Source organism: Macaca fascicularis, chromosome 2, assembly GCF_037993035.2.
Source record: "Macaca fascicularis isolate 582-1 chromosome 2, T2T-MFA8v1.1".
NCBI lineage: Eukaryota > Metazoa > Chordata > Mammalia > Primates > Cercopithecidae > Macaca > Macaca fascicularis.
The window spans coordinates 16,414,924-16,434,779 of NC_088376.1; the positions used below are offsets into that span (position 1 = coordinate 16,414,924).

Below are 19,856 nucleotides of genomic sequence, written 5' to 3' on the forward strand. Positions count from 1 at the left end.
CTCCTCTTCCTCCTGTATGAGTCAGGCATTTCCCGGGGATTTGGAGCAGCCACGCGCGGCCCGGGCGCCCGGAGCTGTAGCAGCAGCAGCAGCAGCCGTGCCGGGGCCGCCACCGCGGCGGGCACCCGCGTCCCGGGCGCGCACGGACCATGGAGAGGGCAACCCAGGGCACAGACGGCGGCGGGGGTAGCAACAGCAGCAGCCGCAGCAGCAGCCGTGCTACCTCGGCGGGCTCCTCGCCCTCCTGCTCTCTGGCGGGCCGGGGGGTCTCCAGCCGGTCTGCGGCGGCCGGGCTCGGCGGCGGGGGCAGCCGCAGCAGCCCGGGCTCTGTGGCCGCTAGCCCGTCCGGGGGAGGCGGCCGCAGGAGGGAGCCGGCGCTCGAGGGCGTGCTCAGCAAATACACCAACCTCCTCCAGGGCTGGCAGAACAGGTAACCTGCCAGCCGCCCGCGCCACCGCGCGCCACTGTGTGTGTGTGTGTGTGTGTGTGTGTGTGCGCGCGCGCGCGTGTGTTTGTGTGCATGTGTGTGTGTATGTGTGTACGCGCGCGCGCGATTGTGCCTCCAGCGAACCGGGTGATGCCTCCCAACGGTGCCCTTCCTGCGTCCCTGCTCCCCTCCAGGTGGGGTTCTCAGGATGGGGCGCGCCGTGTCTTCACCCCGGGACCGCACCGCAGTGGCAGGGAGGGAGGCGAGAGCCCAGGTTTTCTTCTGTGCTGGCACCTGCAGAGACTGGAGTGGCAGGAGGAGCGTGCTGGTCCCCGTGCTCTGCTTGTCCGTTGTTTCCCGCACCCCTGAGGAATGACTGGGAAAGGGAGGCAGAAGGGGCGTGCTTTGTGCCTGGGTGAAAAAGCGTTAGCACGTCTGCTCCGATTACAGTAATTCTCTAAATACCATAGTTCATTTTAAAGTTTGGTGTTTCAGAACACCACCACCATCAACAAAAATCCTGCCACTTTGACAAGTGTACATACTCCTGCCCCAGTTTGTGCCTTGCAACCTCCGATGTCTGTAACGGAAATTTTGTTTGAAAACAGAGGCCAGGCGCGGTGGTTCACGCCTGTAATCTCAGTACTTTGGGAGGCCAAGGCGGGCGGATCACGAAATCAGGAGTTCGAGACCAGCCTGGCCAACATGGTGAAACCCCGTCTCTACTAAAAATACAAAAAATTAGCCGGGCGTGGCGGCGCACGCCTGTAATTCCAGCTACTCAGGTGTCTGAGGCAGGAGAATCGCTTGAACCCGGGATGTGGAGGTTGCAGTGAGCCGAGATGGCGCCGTTGCAATCTAGCGGGGCCGACAGTGCGAGACTCAGACTCAAAATAAATAAATAAATAAAATAAAAAGAAAGAAAAAATACCCTCGCCCATTTTAATATTAACAGCAATTTACATTATTATCATTATTTCCTCTTCAGGTCCCTTTTGAAGTTTCGTGCTCACTTCCACCGCACAGTTGAGAAGCCTAGTTGTGGACACGTGGAAGGATGGGGCTGTCGAGGAAAGGGGCTCAGGAGGCACTTGGAATGGTGGTAGTGTGTGTGATCTGCCATCGTGAGGAAGACAAGAACAGATGTGGCACTGCTGTTTACTTTTTGTTTTTTTTTTCAATTTGTTTTTCAAAAGCAAGCCAGAGGGAAATACAAGTGTCAGTGCGAGGAGAGCAATGCTTTTTGGAGAGGTGGTTGGCGGGGTATTTTGTCCTGCCTATTTAATAGTCTCCAGATCTTAATAGACTTGGGGCTCTTAAGGATGTTTGTGAGATTTGAATCATATCCTGGAACGTTGCTTATCTCTGTTGCATGGACGATATTACTTGGTTATCTCTTCCTGTAGATTGTTTGGAAATGTTCAGATTTGCTTCCATCTGAAACGTATCAGCCAGTTATTTGCACGAAACTCAACTTGGAGGAAGAGGACTTTTGAAGTATGGAAACCGAGTCGTTTCTATATTGATACTGTACATATAGGACTTTCTGAGTCACTTGGGCTTCCTGGGAGGTGTGTTACTATGTTAGTGGAAGTTGCACTTAACTTTTGAATCCTTTTATTTCTCAAAATAGTCCTAGTGTCAATTTGTGAAAGCTGGAAAAGAATAGGTAGAATGCGTAGGTACAGGGAGATGTGAGATGACTAAATCTGACTTCAGTTCTTGGTAATTATGTCTTGTTAATGGCAACTCACGGTGCCTTGTCAGTAACAGCATTTTGTTGGTGTGTTGAGCAATCACTTTTATTGCTTTTTCTTCAAGTAGCTTATGAGGCCAACAGAACTTTTACCCTGGATTACAGTTATTTTATTATTTACTTGCTGGGGAACAATACTTTACCTGCAATGTGTATTAAAGGATTTGTTCTTTGGAGTGGATTTAGGAGGCATTGGAGTAACATTCTTTTGCATTATTTTAAACCCATTGTGGTGTTTAGGTTAGAGGCAAGGTTGAGAAGAAGCACATTTAATGCCATTAATAATACCTATGTGATCGCAGGCTACCTAGGTGAAATGTTGTATTATGTACACTCCTGAGCGTCCTTAAGCGATGTCTCATCTTTATTGAATTTGTTTACTGTGATTTATAGCTGTCTGCCTATGTTTGTTCTTACCACAGTAGACTCACCGTTCTCCAAGTTTACCACTGACTCCATAAGCATTGTCTGTAATTGTTAACATCTCAGTGTCAGGGTTTCTATTTCCCACATTGTGTTCTCTGAACGATGGCGGAGGGTCCATTAGTGGTTTGGAGAAGATTTACGATGACTCTGTGATTGCAAAATTCTCCCTTCTCTAGGGGTCTTGTGAAAGGAGAGCTGGATTAGTGAAAAGGAAGATAGAAAAGGATAAAAATAGAAACTTTGAAAATGTATTCATTTGTTCATTTGTTCAATTAATTTATCTAGTCAGAGACCGTTTTATTGAGCACCTACTATGTGGCAGGCACTGTTCTAGGAGCTGGAGCTACTATCCTTCCCTGGTCCAGGGAAATGCCTTAGTGCAAATAGCCAACTGATTCATGCTGCCTTTCTTTCTGGGCCTCATAGCATCTTCCTTTGGCAGTTCTTTTCAAAGTGCCCACAGTTAATGACAAATCTATAGCAACCAAGTTCTTGGTTCATCCTCTGAGGCTGCTGTGCAATTGTAATGCTCTTCACCAGCTCCCAGGACTTAACACCAATCACCCACTAACAGTTTGTACCCTGGTGTCCTCTTGCGTGTTCTCAAGTTGCCGTAAAACTTATATTTTAACATTTGGCATCATACTCTGCCTTTATTTGTAGCCTCATCCTCATGCCCTTAGGAAGGCAGTTTGGGCCAGAATACAAAATAAATGACATAAAGAGAGGTCACAGAGAAGAAAACTGCATGTTGGGAACGTGCTGAACTGAGGAGAGTAAGTTCAGGACATTTGGCTCACACTCACTGGATGAGAATGTGAAATACTTAGAGTATGGGGAAAACATGCATTAAGGTCTTTCTGTCATTCATTATAGATATTTAAAGAAAATATTTCAGGCATAACAACATTGTATAGATTTACAGGATGGCATTGAAGAGTCAGTGCGTCGATACAAATGAACAACAATAAAAAATCCAGAAAGTGGCAAGTGCTATGAAGGTTAAAAAAAGGTGATGAGATAGAGGCAAGTATTTGTAGCAATAATTTTAAGTGTGGGTCTAGTGTCTTTACTGCTATTCACATTTTAACTTAGAGCACTCTCTTATTACCCATCTTATCACTCATCTAGAGTGAACCAGGGGGAGAGTAAACCTCAAGAACTTGGGGAGGCACATGACATAGCACCTAGTTGGCCAGGATTAGAATTTCAGACTGGGTTCTGGTGGCCCAGAAGGATTTTAGGAAGGGAAGTGATCCTTATTTGGTCACTCTGGCTTCTGTGTAGAGATGAGATTTTCAACGGGCCAAAGCATGAAGCAGGGAGACCAGTTAGGAGCCCGGCTGAGTGGTTTAGGAAAGAGATACTGGTGGCCTGGGCTGGGGGTTGGCAGAGAGTTGGAGAGACAGGATGGATCTGTTGTGGAGCGGGTGGAAATTGCTGATGAATTTGATGTGGAGGTGAGAGAGGGGCATGGATAACTCTTGATTTGTGGGTCTGAGAGGCTGGGAGGTTGAGAAGTCCTTTGTGGAGATGAGGATCACAGGAGGGGAATGTGTTTGTGGGGAGGGTGAGGCTTGGCCAAGAGTTCTGTTTGGACTGTGTTCAGTTTGAGATGCCTACCCCTAGTAAGAAACTGGCTGTAGGAACTTTCATTTGCCCTAAGTCTAACTTTACTCTCAAACTAAAATGGAACTATTTTGGAGTTGCTGATAATATCAAGTATCTGAGGAAATAATTTCTAATCGGATCTAGAAATTGTTATTTAAATATCTAAGGGTTGCCATTGCTATTCACTTTTTCTTATTTGGAGAAAAGAAGACACTGCAAATGTGGAACCAACCTCCAGTTCTCTTTTTGGTGATTGGCGGGGTTGTAAGAACTCAATAAAATGCTAAAGGACAACAAATCTTGACCAGGATTAAGGAAGACAAGGCTGGGTGCATTGGCTCACACCTGTAATCCCAGCACTTTGGGAGGCTGAGGTGGGAGGATCACTTGAGCCCAGGAGTTCCAGACCAGCCTGGGAACCATGGTGAAACCCTGTCTCCGCAAAATAAAAATATAAAAATTAGCCAGTTGTGGTGGCTTAGGCCTGTAGTCACTGCTGCTCAGGGGTCTGTGGTGGGAGGATTGCTTGAGCACCAGAGGTCAAGACTGCAGTGAGCTATGATCACACCACTGGACTCCAGCCTGGGCAACAGCGGAAGAGCCTGTCTCTAAAGTAGACGTTTATTTGGGGAGGAAGAGTAGTGTGGACTTTGGATTCAAATCTTGATATCAACACTTAGCACGCATGTGACCACGGGCTCGCTCTTTAATTGCACTGGGCTTCTGTTGTTCTCTTCTGTTAAATGTGGGAAATGATGCTACTCTTTTCATTAGTTCAATGTGAAGATTAAATGAGATTATCGGTGTATAAGGGACTGAGAATAGTACATAGCAAGATACCAAGAAGTGGTAGCTATTATTAGATCTTCAATTTGTCTGTTTTTAAGTAGGCACTTTCTGGTCCATAAAATTCTTGGTTTTTATTCTGAGTGCTGTGGTTACCCTGGGACCACATTAACATAATTATCATAGAGTTCTTTGGGGAGAAGATGATTACTTTATTTTGAAGGGATCCTTTTAAAACTTGGCACCAAACATTTACAGCTCCCCTTTCCAGCCTCTAATTCCTATCTTCCTTTCCTATTTTATTTCTCTCTATATACCTTGCTACTATCTGACATGCTTTATATTTTCCTTTTTTTGGTCTCTCCACACTAGAGTATAAGCTCCCTGAGGACAGATAATTTTTTCTGTCTTTGTCACTGCTGTATCTCCAGTATTGAGAACAGGGTCTGGTATGCAGTAAGGGTAGAGTAAGTATTGTCAAATGGATAAAAAAATGAATAAATGACAGAGAAGGAAACCAGGGCTTAGTTCTATTTGAGCCAGTGTTAGCTATTGTTAATATTAGAAGTCTTGGTTCTGTACCTGCTCTTCACCTTGTCTTTGTGTTGCTGTGTTTATCATCTGTCCTGCTCTCTGCAAACAGTCTTTGGTTCTGGGTCAGGGAGTATGACTCTTCTTGTGACATACCCACCCTGATTTAGGGCCCACCACAGCTCACCCATTGGGGGCCATTAGTGACCAAATATCCAGGGCTTGCTTTTGACTCTATCTGGATTAACAACATATGTTGGGTGTTTAGTGTTTGGCCCCCAGCATTTTGGGGCCACTTATCCCAAATTGAAGCATCACTGGGGTATATACTAATTTTTAAAGCCACCTTGAAGGACAATAAGTGTTTTTTTTTGAGTATCCCAATAATTTTAGAGGGCATTGGTGTTACCAGGGTTGAAAATCACTGCTGTGGGTTTTGTATTCTTGTCTGCATGTACATAGGAAATATCTGCACATCTTCCTGTCTAGTCTGCCGGAGCGTTTTGAGGCTGCGTGCTAAAAATCCTTTAGGGACACTAGATAGTTTCATTGATAGTAATAATAAAAGGGATGGTTGCCTAGGTTACAAAACAGTGTATAATATTGTTTATTCACTTATGGTTCAAAATACTTGCTTTGTATTAACCACTTCCTGCAGAATCTGCCCTCCCCTTCCTTTGAAAGTGTGTATATATTTAAGGAGATTCACACCAAACTGGTTTTCTTTGGTTGGTGGGATTATGGGTGATTTCCATTATCTTCTCTTGTCTGTTTTCCCAAGGTGAACTTGTGTCTGTTTTGCAGTTTGAAAAAGTTGTTGAGACAAAGAAAAGCTGCTCGTGCCTTTTCACGTCGTCTCTTTAACTGTGAGTTTTGCGAGTAAATCTCAAGCCTAATCAGCATTCAGGAAACTACACAAATCATATACATACGCAGTTCACTGAATTTTCATAAATGGAACACACCCACATTAAGAAACAGCTGCCAAAACATTCCCTGTCCCCCACAGCCCCTTTCCTTATGGTATCTCCCTGCATAAGGTAACCGCTGTTGTGACCTCAACACCATTGAATTGTTTGGTCTCTTTTTGAACTTCGTATTGTGTAATATGTGATCTGTGTGTCTGGCTTCTTTCTCTTAACATTATGTTTGGGAGGCTCACGCATGTTTCTGTGTACAGTTGTGGTCTGTTTATTTTCATTGCTATTTGGTATTCCATTGTATGAATATACTAAATACATTTGTCTATTGTAGGTTGGTATTTGAGTTCTTTTCAGTTTTTGACCCTATTCATAGGGTCACAATGCTGTGAACATTCTACTACCTGTGTTTTGGAGAACATATGTGTCCATTTCTGTGGATATACACCTAGGAGTGTTTGCTCATGTCCAGCTTATTAGATACTAGCGCAGAGTTTTCCATAGTGGTTGTGTGCATTAATACTTCTACCAAAAGGGTGTAGAGAGAGTCCTGTGTGTACCACATTCTCATCCATGCTTGATATTGTCTCTTGTTTTCATGTCATCCAATTTTAATATGCCTTTCCCTGATGACTACTGAGGTTGAGCATGTTTTCATGTATTAATTGGCATTTGGATGTCACGTTTTTGCAAGTTGCTCTTTAAGTCCTCTGCCCATTTATCTGTTGGGTGTCTGCCTTTTTCTCCTTGACTTTTAAGAGATGTTTATATATTCTGGGTTCGCGCCCTTTGCTGGATGCCAGTACACAGGTGCCTGGGCACTGCATATATAGAGACATGATGTATCATGCAGGTATTACGTCCTGTGGATATACCACAGTTTGTTTATCCATTACCTGTAGGACGACATTTGGGCTGTTTCCAGTTTTTAACTATTACAGATAAAGCTGCTTATTTCTGTGCAAGTCTTTGTGTGGTCACATGCTTTTATTTCTTTTGGGTAAATACCTAGCATTAGAATTGCTGGTGTATCCATCCTGTGTAGAAAGTGCTTACCTGTTTTCCAAAGCAGCTGAACCATTTCACACTGCCACCAGCAGTGTGTATAAGTGAATACATGGCTCCCCATCTTGGCCATCTTCATGTTGCTACCTGGAGAGCTTTTGGAAAACAGGACTGCCACTTCCTCATGTGCATGGCATTGCTTCTGAGAGGGGCAGTCTAGGGAGAAGCTGTGTAGTCCTTCTTACCTTTCCAGCTTTGCCTCCTTTTGGCCAAATGACCTTGGGCAAGTTATTTAACTATTTGGGCCTTGGTCGCTCTGTCTGTAAAATGATACGAACCTCACAGTGTTGTGAGGCCACCACAGGCACGAGTCCTGTGCTTGGTGCACAGTAGGTCCTCAGCAGAAGTTTGTGACTGAGAGTCTTGTATTTTAGACTAATGAGTAGCTTTCTGGAACCTAGGGGGTGCCTTGGTGGTCACTTATGCCCCAGCCTTGGCAAATCTGCAGGTGTCTTAGCCCTGCCTCTCATTACATGAGGACCCAGTTAAGCCATTTGATTTGCCCAGTGGCTGTCTGTGTTTGCTGTGGTTCCTCGGAGACTGCTTGTGGACAGTTGTCTGAGGACTCTGGGAAGAAGGAAGCCACATGGGCCTTTGTGTCCTGAAAGAAGGGTTGAAATGATTGTGCCGGAAATGTGGGAGGCTTTTTGCAGTTCTGCCTGGCTCCCACTGATGCGATCTGGGGCCAGGCCAAGACAGAATTGAAAAGAAAACCATCCAAAATTTGAATTTTGATAACCTAGACTGGATTGAATATGGTCACAGCCCAAAAAGTGCTTTATTTGTGCCTCATGCAATGATATCAATAATAATGATAAAATTAGGAAACATAATATATGGTCTTTTGTTGCAAGTCTGTTCCTTGAAGGTCAGAGAAGGCATTTGCAACAGGAATAATCTTTTCTTTTTGTGTTGTAGTTTTTAGGAGACTATTTATGTTTTTGTGTGGTTTAGTCCCTTCCTATAAATATATTGATGAAAATACAGAGTTGAAAAGCAACCAGTATCAGTTTTTAGTCACTCCTTTCCAGGATGTTTTAAGTATTTATCTGCACAGCCAGCCTTGTGGCCTGTGCAGGCTGCCATGAGGTGGGTGGGTGGGATTGGATGTTTTTTGGAAAGTGGTGGGGTTCAGGTTCTCCTTATGTGTGGGTGGAACTGGGGGCTCTGTTCTGGCCTTGTATTCAGGGCAATCGAGTGGGTTGGGTGACTGATGCAAATGATCCTCACTCAGCCGTCTCTGCAATGCTCACTCCATCAGAGCTGTGTGGGCTGCTAACAATGCAATGAAAACCACTGCTACAGTTTACCTGGGCCTTTCAGTTGTTGAGTAGAGTCTGGACAGAGTCGGGAAACTTTCTTTTTTCTTTTTGAAGCAGTCTCACTGTGTCGCCCAGGCTGGAGTGCAGTGGCATGGTCTCCACTCACTGCAACTTCCACCTCCTGGGTTCAAGCGATTCTTCTGCCGCAGCTTCCCGAGTAGCTGGAATTACAGGCGCCCGCCACCACACCCGGCTAATTTTTGCATTTTTAGTAGAGATGGGGTTTCACCCTGTTGGTCAGGCTGGTCTCGAACTCCTGACCTCAGGTGATCCTCCTGCCTTGGCCTCCCACGGTGCTGGCATTACAGGTGTGAGCCACTGTGCCTGGCCCCGAGTCAGGAAACTTTCTAAGCCCTGAGTGAGGTGGCAGCACCATCCCCCAAACACATTCCTCTTTGCTTGAAATTATGCCTGGTGGAATTTTTATACCCCAAATATTTTTTAGCGCTTTTTATGTATATGCCAAATGCCATGTGAGAAGCAGGAGACGGGAGGGAATCAGCACAGGCCCTACCTTAAGGAGCTGACAGTCCATAACAGAGGGGAGCAGACTTTTCTGTAAAGGGCCAGAGAGTAAGTAGGTTAGACTTTGTGGGCTATACGGTCTTCATGGCAGCTACCGGGTGCTCTTTTGTAAATAAGTGGATGTATCTGTGTTCTAATAAAACTTTATTTATAAAAGCTGGTGGTGGGCCGATACAGTCTGTGAGATGTAGTTCGATCATCCCTTCCCTATAATTACACTTAGATTTCTTATGCAAGTAGTTGAGGCAGCCCAGTGTTGTGGCTAAGAGTGTAGATTCGGAGGTCCAGTAGCCTGTTTTTAAATCCCAGCTCTCCTCTTTACCTTGGACAAGCTATTTGACCTCTGTGTCACAGTTTATCTGTAAAATGGGAATAATATGGTGTCTGTGTCATAGTTTTGGGGATCAACTGAGAAGCTGTGTGTAAAGGGTTTAGGACGATGGCTGGCACATAGAAAGCACTCATTAGGGCCAGGTGTGGTGGCTCACGCCTGTAATCCCAGCGCATTGGGAGACTGAGATGGGTGGACCACCTGAGGTCAGGAGTTTGAGACCAGCCTGGCCAACATGACAAAACCCTGTCTCTATTAAAAATACAACTATTAGCCGGGCATGGTGGTGCACGCCCGTAATCCCAGCTACTCGGGAGGCTGAGACAGGAGAATCGCTTGAACCCAGAAGGAAGAGGTTGCAGTGACCCGAGATTGTGCCACTGCGCTCCAGCCTGGGCGATAGAGCAAGACTCCGTCTCAAAAAAAAAAACAAAAAAACCTCATTAGATGCAACAGTACAGGTGGTGAGTGCTACTGCAGAGGAAGCACCTGGCAGTGGGAGCAGCAGCTCCACTTGGGAATAAAGGGCAGAAGTGGCAGGTGGAGGAAGACCTTCTAGAATGTTGAAGAGTTCATCCTGCAGACAAGGGCTTCAGCAGGGCGTCCCTGGTAGAAGGCTCTGTGAGTACAAATGTTTGGAGGCATGAAAGGAGATAGGTTTAGTATGACTTGAATGCAGGTTGTATGTGGAGTGTGGCCAGAGATGAGACTGTAAAAGATAGACTAGGCTATAAAAGGCTACTTTCTGAAGAACCTCTTAAGCCACTGAGACCACAGATCACAAAATGTCTGTGTTACCTCATGGGTGACACTGGCCCTGTGTATTTGTGGGTCCATGAAGCATCAGACACTTTACACATACTATCTAATTTAATCTTTAAAATGAGATGGAGGTGGGTGTTGCAAAGCTATCCATTCTCCCCTTTTCCTTTAGCTATAGACCCCAGTTTTTAGCTGGATACATGGCTGTCACAAATAAAACTGTATTTTCATCCCTCCTCCTGTTACCGGGGGTCCTTGCTCCCAGGGCTCCCAAGACGGTGGCAAGCCTCGTGTTCTCTGACTTGGGGTTCTTGGCCTTACGGATTCCAAGGAATGGAATCTTGGGCCATGGGGTGAGTGTTATAGCTCTATTAGAAGCCGTGGGTCACGGAAGAGAACCGTGGAACCCAGTGACTAGTGTTCAGCTCGATTAGGACGAACCCAGGCACTTAGCCGTGCAGGAACGATGGCAAGCCGTTAGCATGATTGGGAGTGGCAATGGGCGACTCGCTGGATCAGGAGCACAGCGGACACCCTGCCCGATCCGGAGCTATGGAAGTCAGCAGCGGGTCTGTGACGCGGCAAACAGCAGTGGTGGATGGCGAGCGAAAGCTCAGCTCGAGCCGTAGCAAACATGGACTAGAAGAGTGCAGTTTCAAGATTTAATAGAGTGAAATAGAGTGCAGAGTGAAAACACAGCTCCCATACAAAAGGAGGGGACCCAAAGAGGGTAGCCATTGCTGGCTGGAATGCCTGATCCTGATCATTGTCCCTCCTGCTGTGCTCTCAGGCAACAGATGATTGGCTATTTCTTTATCTTCTGTTTTTGCCTAATTATCATTTTTAGTGAGCTCTCTTTACTATCTGATTGGTCAGGTGTGAGCTAAGTTGCAAGCCCCGTGTTTAAAGGTGGAAGCGGTCACGTTCCCAGCTAGGCTTAGGGATTGTTAGTTGGCCTAGGAAATCCAGCTAGTCCTGTCTCTCCTTCTTGCAACCAGGATGGCGATGAGATTATAATCTGGATGTAAGTGCAGAGTTGTCACATAGTAATTTCCTGGAACCTTCTGTGTACTCTTCCTACCTTTTCCTTTCCTGTTGGAATATAGACATGCTGGCCAAAACTAGAATACAGAAATGATGGCTGGAATTCCAGCAGCCATCTTGAACCTTGAGGTGACTGGGATGAAGGCCATCAAGACAGAAGAAATCTGGCCTCAGGACTTTGTGGATCAAAGTCACCTCATAAATCCTAGCTGCAACCTCTGGAATTTTCCCTGGGGGGAGGGGGAGGAATACGCTTCTTTTGCAAGCCCCAAGTCTCAGTCAGATCTAACCCTAATTGATCCAGGTAGAATCGCAATTTTACAGATGAAGATGTTGAGGTCTAGAGTGACATAAACTGCACAGTTAATAAATTGTGGAGCAGGGAATTTTCGGACTCCAAAGTCTGTTTTCTTTTAACTTCTCTGGAAAGAACTTGGTCTCCTACCACGTCATTTTATAGATGGGATTACTGAGGGCTTAGCCTCAGTGTAAACTAGGACCAGCTAATTCCACTGCAAGATAATCATTTCCTGCCCCCTCCCACCGCCCCCAATACTCTTTCTCTCCTTGGCCTTTCCAAAGAAGAGGCCCTGTGTTTTTTGTTTTTCGTTTTTTTTTTTTTTTTTTTTTTTTTTTTTTTTTTTTTTTTGGAGACAGAGTCTTACTCTGTCGCCTAGGCTGGAGTGCAGTGGTGTGATCTCGGCCAAATGCAACCTCCGCCTCCCGGGTTCAAGCAATTCTCCTGCCTCAGCCTCCCAAGTAGCTGGGATTACAGGTGCCCACCAGCATGCCTGGCTAATTATTTTGTAGTTTTAGTAGAGACGAGGTTTCACCATGTTGGCCAGGCTGACCTGGCTTCAAGTAATCAAGTAATCTGGCCCAGGTAATCTGACCTCATTACTTGAACACCTGACCTCAAGTAATCCGCCCACCTCAGCCTCCCAAGGTGTTAGGATTAGAGGCATGAGCCACTGCGCCCAGCGAGGCCCCTTGTTTTAATGAGTGATGTTGTAGGCCTCCTTTGGGCAGAGTATCTTTCTGTGCATGGGTTGTGTTTGGTGGTTTTTCCTCTTCCAAAACCCTAACTATTCCAGAGCTGTATGTTTAGAGCTTTCTCTTCAGACAACCTTGCCAACTCTTGCCACCTCTGGGCTGGTCCTTAGGAATGACTTTCCTTGCCTGGCCTGTCCTTTCTCTGCCTGAGTGTTTAGGGGATGGATGAGGGCGTTCCTTGGCCCTGTGATTATTTGTAAGTGCTGACACATGTCTTGATTTATGTAGAGGCCTCCCAATTCATTAACCTCAGAGTGTGGACTTTGGCTGAAATAGGATCATGCGTTTGCGGAATGTACTTTGCTTTTGGGATTCTTGTGTGTCTGAGTTCCACCCTATTACTAATACCTTAACAATGGGCTTTCTGATCCCCTTGGCTAACCACACAGCACAGAACTTTTCTGTGTATGTTCTCCAGCAGACTCATTGAGTGGCCTGGTGTCTAAAAAGTTTAACAGAACAAAAACCCATTTGTGCTAGTACGTGCCGTTGAGAGAGCATTTGTTGTACATTCATTATATAGCATTTCATATTGATTCCTCTCTACGCTCCAGCAAATTTCTTTGTGGTAATTTTTATTAGCTTGGCTGATGAGTGCCTTTTTCTTTTTAGGAGAAGTCTGCAGCTGGTACCTTGGCCCGAAGTACAGCATAACACTATTATAGTTGTTTAGTTAATTTGGAATTTCCTGTTACTGGAATTTTTCTGTCAAAGATCAGTTTACATGATTACTTCGAAGTCAGCTAAAATTCAGGAAGATGGTCTTAAAAGCCAAAATGCCATGGTTTATTTTCTTATGTTAATAGGATAGGCCATTTTTATGGGTTAAACATAGAGATATGCTTCAGAAAATCTTTGTATCAAAGAAAGAAGACCAAACTTGTATCTGGGAAATCAAGGTTAAATCTGGATAAAGTGTTTTTTTTTCTCCCTTCAAAAATAGAAGCAAAACATGACCTAACTTGGATGAAACTAAATTGCAGTGATTCATGTCATGGAATGGTCTGAATTTCTGTTTATCTGAAGGCTTGCTTCCTTTTCCTTTCCAGCATTGTAGGGTTATTGGTGTTGTTAATATTTTTGTTTTGTTTCCTTTTTTATATTTGCTTCCTTTCTTAGTTTAAGACTTTGAATTCTTTTGTGTAACAAAAAATGTAACTTGTGATCCGATTTTTTTTCTATAAATGACCTTATTATGATTGGCAACATTTGTATGAAGTCTACAGATTTGATAATAGTACTGTGTCCATGTCACGTATTTGATTTTAACATTTACACACTGAAGTATTTAAGGGTAAAGGAGCATTATGTTGGCTATTTACAGAAAGAAATATACACAGAAAGAAAAAATAATAAAGCAACTGTGGTAAAATGTTAATAGTTCTTCAGTAGTAAATAGTTGTATTATTTGTGTAACTTCTCTGTGAATTTGAAATTACACTGAAAGATGAACAAAAATTCACCTGACCGATTGGAAACAGAAACCTCGGGGTGTGCAGTATGTACTCACCGAATAGAGTATATATCTAATAAACATTATCCAGTTTGCCTTAATTCTAGTCTTCTGATGTGTCCACTCAAGCATCCATTCTTGAAGCTTCATCCAGACTGGTTTAGAAGATGCCCAGGTGTGATAAAAATGATTCTTAGACAATTCCAGAGATTAACTACAATGAAATTGCCTGAAAGTGTGCCCATGAGCAGATAGGTAAAGCCAGCATATTTGCAGTTTATGAAAGGACCATTAAACCAAAGGCTTGGGAGATCTGTGTTTTTATCCTTTCCCTGTTTTTATCCTTTCCCTATTAAGTTGTTTCATCTTAATATAAATGTCAACTGTCTGTTTCATTTATAAATAGGATGAAGTGGGAAACATTGCTTGTTTCCTCATTACTCCAACGTAGGAAAATTATAATGAATTATCATTTATAAGCAACTTTTTTTTATTTTTGAGACAGGGTCTTGCTCTGTTGTCCAGGCTGGAGTGCAGTGGCACAATCACAGCTCACTGTAGCCTCAACCTCCTGGGCTCAAGCCATCCTCCTGCCTCAGCCTCCCAAGTAGCTGGGGCTACAGGCCGGGGCAGGAGGATCACTTGAGGCCAGGAGTTTGAGACCACCCTGGGCAATGGCAAGCTTCCTGCAACAGTGAGATGCCACAAAAATTACAAACAGAAAACAATCAAACAAAAAACCTGGAGTGGCATGAGCTCTCTGCATTCCTGCCCAGAGCTGGAAAGATGGCTCAGTGCGGGAATGGGATGTTTTTTTCTTGACCTTGGTTTTGATGTGCAAGGTTGATTTGGTTTGTCTTGCATTATCTCATGGAACATGTTATTTATGGTCAGAAGTAACAGCTTAAGTCTTTATTATTTGTGTAGTAAAATGTGTTTTAGCCATTTATTTAAAAAAAAAATCCCCTCAGAGATAGTCCATGAACTTGTTCATACTCACATGAAAGTTCCAGTTGTTCCACATCCTTGTCAGCACTTGGTATTACGGTAATTTTAATTTTAGCCATTTTAGTAAATGTGTCTCATGGTTTTCATTCATAATTGGCTGATAGCTAATGACACTGAACAGCTTTTCATGTGCTTACTTGCCATCCAGATATCCTGTTTAGTAAAGTTAGCTTTAGCTAAGTCTTTTGCCCATTTTTAAATTGGATTTCAGTCAGGTTGTTTGTTTTCTTACTGTTATGAGAGTTTTCTTCTGAGAGTAGTTCATGCTTTTTAAGGAAGTGATCCATTTTTTATAAGTTGTTGAATTTAGGTATGTAGAGTTGCTTATAGTATTCCCTTATTATCTTTTTAATGTGCATGCGGTCCCTTTTTCGTCTCCCTGGTACTGTTAACTTGTTCCTATTTCTTTTTGTTTTTGTCAGTTTTGCTAGAGGTCTGTCAATTCATTGATCTTTCTAAGAATCAGCTTTTTGTTTCGTTTATTATCTTTATTCTTTCTCTATTTTCAATTTAATTGATTTCTATTCTAATCTTTTTTATTTTTTCACTCTTTTATATTTAGTTTTTTCGTTTCTTAAGGCAGATGCTTAAATTATTAAATTGTCATTTCTTTTCTAATGTAAACATTTAGTGCTATAAATTTCCCTCTAACCACTGCTTTAGTTGCACTCACACATTTTGATATGTTGTATTTTTGTTTTAGTTCAGCTTAACCATTTTCTAATTTATCTTGATACTTTCTTTTTGCCCCATGAATTATTTAGAAGTGTGCATACACACACACACACACACACACACACACACACACACACACATATAATTTTGTTGTTGTTGTTGTAGAGATGGTGTCTTTCTATGTTGTTCAGGCTGGTCTTGAACTCCTGGCCTCCAGCAGTCCTCCCACCTTTGCCTCCCAAAGTGCTGGGATTACAGGCATGAGCCACCGAGCCTGGCCTATATGTGTATATATATATATATATATCTATTTTTTTTTTTTTTTTTTTTTTTGAGACGGAGTCTCCCTCTGTCGCCCAGGCTGGAGAGCTGTGGTGCAATCTCAGCTTACTGCAAACTCCGCCTGCTGGGTTTATGCCATTTTCCTGCCTCAGCCTCCCGAGTAGCTGGGACTACAAGTGCCGCCACCAAGCCTGGCTAATTTTTTTGTATTTTTAGTAGAGACGGGGTTTCAGCGTGTTAGCCAGGATTGTCTCGATCTTCTGACCTTGTTATCCACCCACCTTGGCCTCGGAAAGTGCTAGGATTATAGGCGTGAGCCACCGTGCCCAGCCGCCTGGCCTACATTTTTTAAGGGTTGTTTTATGACATTGAATGTGTTCTATCTTGATGACTGTTCCATGTATACTTGAAAGAATATGTATTTGGTTGTCATTGGATGAATTGTGCTATAAATGTCAGTTTGATTCGGTTGGTTGATAATGTTCAGTTCTATATCATGACTGATTTTAAAACATTTTATTTGATAATTTTGGAGCCGTGGTCTGGAAAGAAAGTACACCCTCTGCTCATAAGCCATTCATATTCAAATTTTCCCCTGAATTTGTGTGTTATTTTACAGACTAACTTATTTTTACATTTAGTTTTCCTGACTATTGCTACATGAAGTCAGTCAAATGAGGAGCCATGAGAACTTGCTGTTTGTTCATTTTTTGAAAGCACACAAATATTTCAGGCCAGGGTGTTTATTTCATTTTAAGAGGCACACATATCATTATTTTAGGTAAATGCCTAAAAATCAGCTTCAGGACTACTTGGAGATGCTTTTTCAGACAATTTAATGGACTCCAATTCAGACTTAATGTAAATATGTTGTTTACCTCGTCAAGTGAAGATTGATCTAAGGAAATACGTATTGGTTCTAATGAGTGGATGGATGTTGATCAAAGAGGTTCTGAGACCACTGCTTACCCATTAAGAGTGCTGGGTAGGGCAGGGCACTGTGATTCACACCTGTAACCCCATCAATATGGGAGGCCGAGGCGAGCAGATCACTTGAGGCCAGGGGTTCGAGACTAACCTGGACAACATGGCTAAACCCTGTCTGTACCATAAATACAAAAATTAGCCAGGTGTGGTGGTACACACCTGTAGTCCCAGCTAGTCAGGAGGCTGAGGCAGGAGAATTGCTTGAACCTGGGAGGCAGAGATTGCAGTGAGTCGAGATCAAGCCACTGTACTCCAGCCTGGGTGACAGAGTGAGACCCTGTATCAAACAATCAAAAACAAAAAAAGAGTGCTGGGTAGATGGAATCATTGGAGAAACATCTGACAGCTATATTGAAGGAATCGTTAGACAACCCAGGCTCATCCACCTCCATCTCAATAGGGAGATTTACCTGTGTCTCCCAAGATGTTCCCTCTTGATTTGGATGTGCTTTGGAAATACTGCATTGAGTGGAAGATGCTGAGCAGGAGGGCTACTGGGATTAGAACAGTTTCTAATTGGGGCCAGGTATGGTCATGCAGGTCAGTAGTCCCAGCTACTAGGGAGGCTTAGGTGGGAGGATGGCTTAAGCCCAGGAGTTTGAGATTAAAAAAAAAAATCGAGAGGGTGTGGAAGGTGATGCTGCTGAATTTTATTATGAGAAAGCATTTTTATCCAGAGACTTCATGACTATGGAACAAAATTAAATAGGACTAAGTCATGTCTTGGAGAAATCAGGTTAAATGTGATTTGTTCCAGTTAGAGAGCTTCATTAAGTAATAAGGGAAGGAATTTTAATGAGAATTTTCTCCTGCCTGGAGTCCTCTAGGAAATGTCCTGTGGCTAGCAAGGGAGTGAACCAGGCGCCTCCTCGGGTGGGTGTGTCTCTACAGGTTGTCTCTTCAGTCACTTTGGTGTTTGAGGAGTGAGCCTTCAAATCAGTGTTTTAGAATCTGTGCATCACTCCTCCTGTCATCATTTGAAGAACTGGCAGCATTTAAGTATTAAGTAATACTATTTAATCCATGTTAAACTGTGAGAACTTGATCGTCATATGGTTCTATAAGAGAATGTCCTTGTTCTTGGAAAATACATAAATATGAAATATTTCAGAATAAAGGGAGATATCTACAACTCATTCTCAGAGGGTTGAGGAAACACTTTACGTAGGGAGAAGGGGATGGGAAGGTGAGAGAAAGGGAGGGAGATAGATGGATGTGGATGGAGGGGAGGAAAGGAAGGAAGGATGCGGAAGGGAGAGAAGGGAGGGGAGAGATGGCTAGAGGGCATGATAAAGCAGATGTATGCAAACATCAATAATTGTTGAATCTGTGCGAAGGGAGATAGAGGAGTTCTTTGTCATATTCTTGCAACTCTTCTGTAAGTTTGAGTCATTTCAAAGTACACATTTAAAGAAACAGAACACAAGGAAACACATGGCTCCTTTGAGAAACAGTAGTCACACCACTTCCTGTAATGTTATTTGAAATTGCCGCATAAGCGAAGTCTTTCGATTGAAAGCAAGTCATTGTATTGCAGGATCCAGGAGAACAGGCATTAGACCTAAGTTCTGGCACAGTGCCTGGCACGTAGTAGGTACTCAGTATTTGTTTGGTGAATGCTATCAAAGCAGCAGTGATTTTGGCATTGTCTTTTCCCATTGTGCATGTACCTTGCACCCAAGAGATTTGGATTTGCTCCCCTAGATAGGCCTTTATGTGCTCCTGTGGTCTTTGTGAAAACAGCCAAACGGAAAAGTTTTGTCTCAGGGAGCTTGAATTACAACTTAGTGTAATGGGAGTGACTGAAACCCTAACTACATGACTTGCTGGTAAGGGCCCCCTGGAATCAGTCAGAGTATTTATGGCACTTTTCCTACGTTGGTTCCCGTTTAAAGATGGTGAAATCTCAAAAAAAAAAAAAAAATGTGTTTCATTACTTTTATAGTATATAGAACATAAAGTTTACCATTTTAACCATTTGTAAGTGTGCGGTTTGGTGGCATAAGTATATTCACATTGTTGTGAAACCAATACCATTCTTCATGTCCAGTACTTTTTCATCATCCCAAACTGAAACTATACCCATGAAATAATAACTTTATATTATTATTGGCTTAGAAAATCATGTATTCAACAGAATTATAGTTGCTATCTGTGTTAATAGTAGGCTACAGGACTTCAAATCTAAAATTGGTGATGCCGGCCAGGCGCGGTGACTCACACCTGTAATCCCAGCATTTTGGGAGGCCAAGGTGGGCAGATCACCTGAGGTCAGGAGTTCAAGACCAGCCTGGCTAACATGGTGAAACCCTGTCTCTACTAAAAATACAAAAAATTAGCTGGGCGTGGTGGTAGGCATCTGTAATCCCAGCTACCCAGGCGGCTGAGGGAGAATTGCTTGAGCCTCGGAGACGGAGGTTGCAGTGAGCTAAGATTGCACCACTGCACTCCAGCCTGGGTCACAGAGCAAGACTCCATCTCAAAAAACAACAAAAAAAGCAACCCCCCCACCAAAAAAAAAACAAAACTGCTAAGAAAACCCTAAACAAAATTGGTGATGCCAAAATTAGAGAACTTATTTAAATGTAATTAATAGCAATTATCTTGAAAGGGAACCTTTAGAAATATAACAGGAACATCTGGTGTACATTAATTTCCATAAAGATTATAATTATACACTAGGATATATACAATTTAAAATGAAACTTAATAGGAGGCTGAGGTGGGAGGATGGTTTGAACCCAGGAATTCGAGGCTGCAGTGAGCTATGATTGCACCACTGCCCTCCAGCCTAGGCAAGAGAGTGAGACCCTGTCTCTAAAAAATAAATAAATAAAATACAAATGTCAAAAGACACCAATAATTAGCCCAACCCCCTCCCAGCATTATTAG

General features: G+C 43.4%; 1 protein-coding gene across 7 annotated transcripts in view; it reads left to right on the top strand.

Annotated features, from left to right (window-relative positions):
* The first annotated feature begins 23 nt into the window (after positions 1–23).
* Positions 24–19,856, top strand: part of OSBPL10 (oxysterol binding protein like 10) — a 326,956-nt gene continuing 307,123 nt past the window's right edge. For all 7 annotated transcript variants that reach the window (XM_005545553.4, XM_065539810.1, XM_005545555.4 and 4 more), the window contains exon 1: positions 24–430. In XM_005545553.4, the coding sequence (XP_005545610.3) occupies positions 150–430 (281 nt within the window). In that variant the 5' untranslated portion in view covers positions 24–149. The remainder of the gene's footprint in view (positions 431–19,856) is intronic.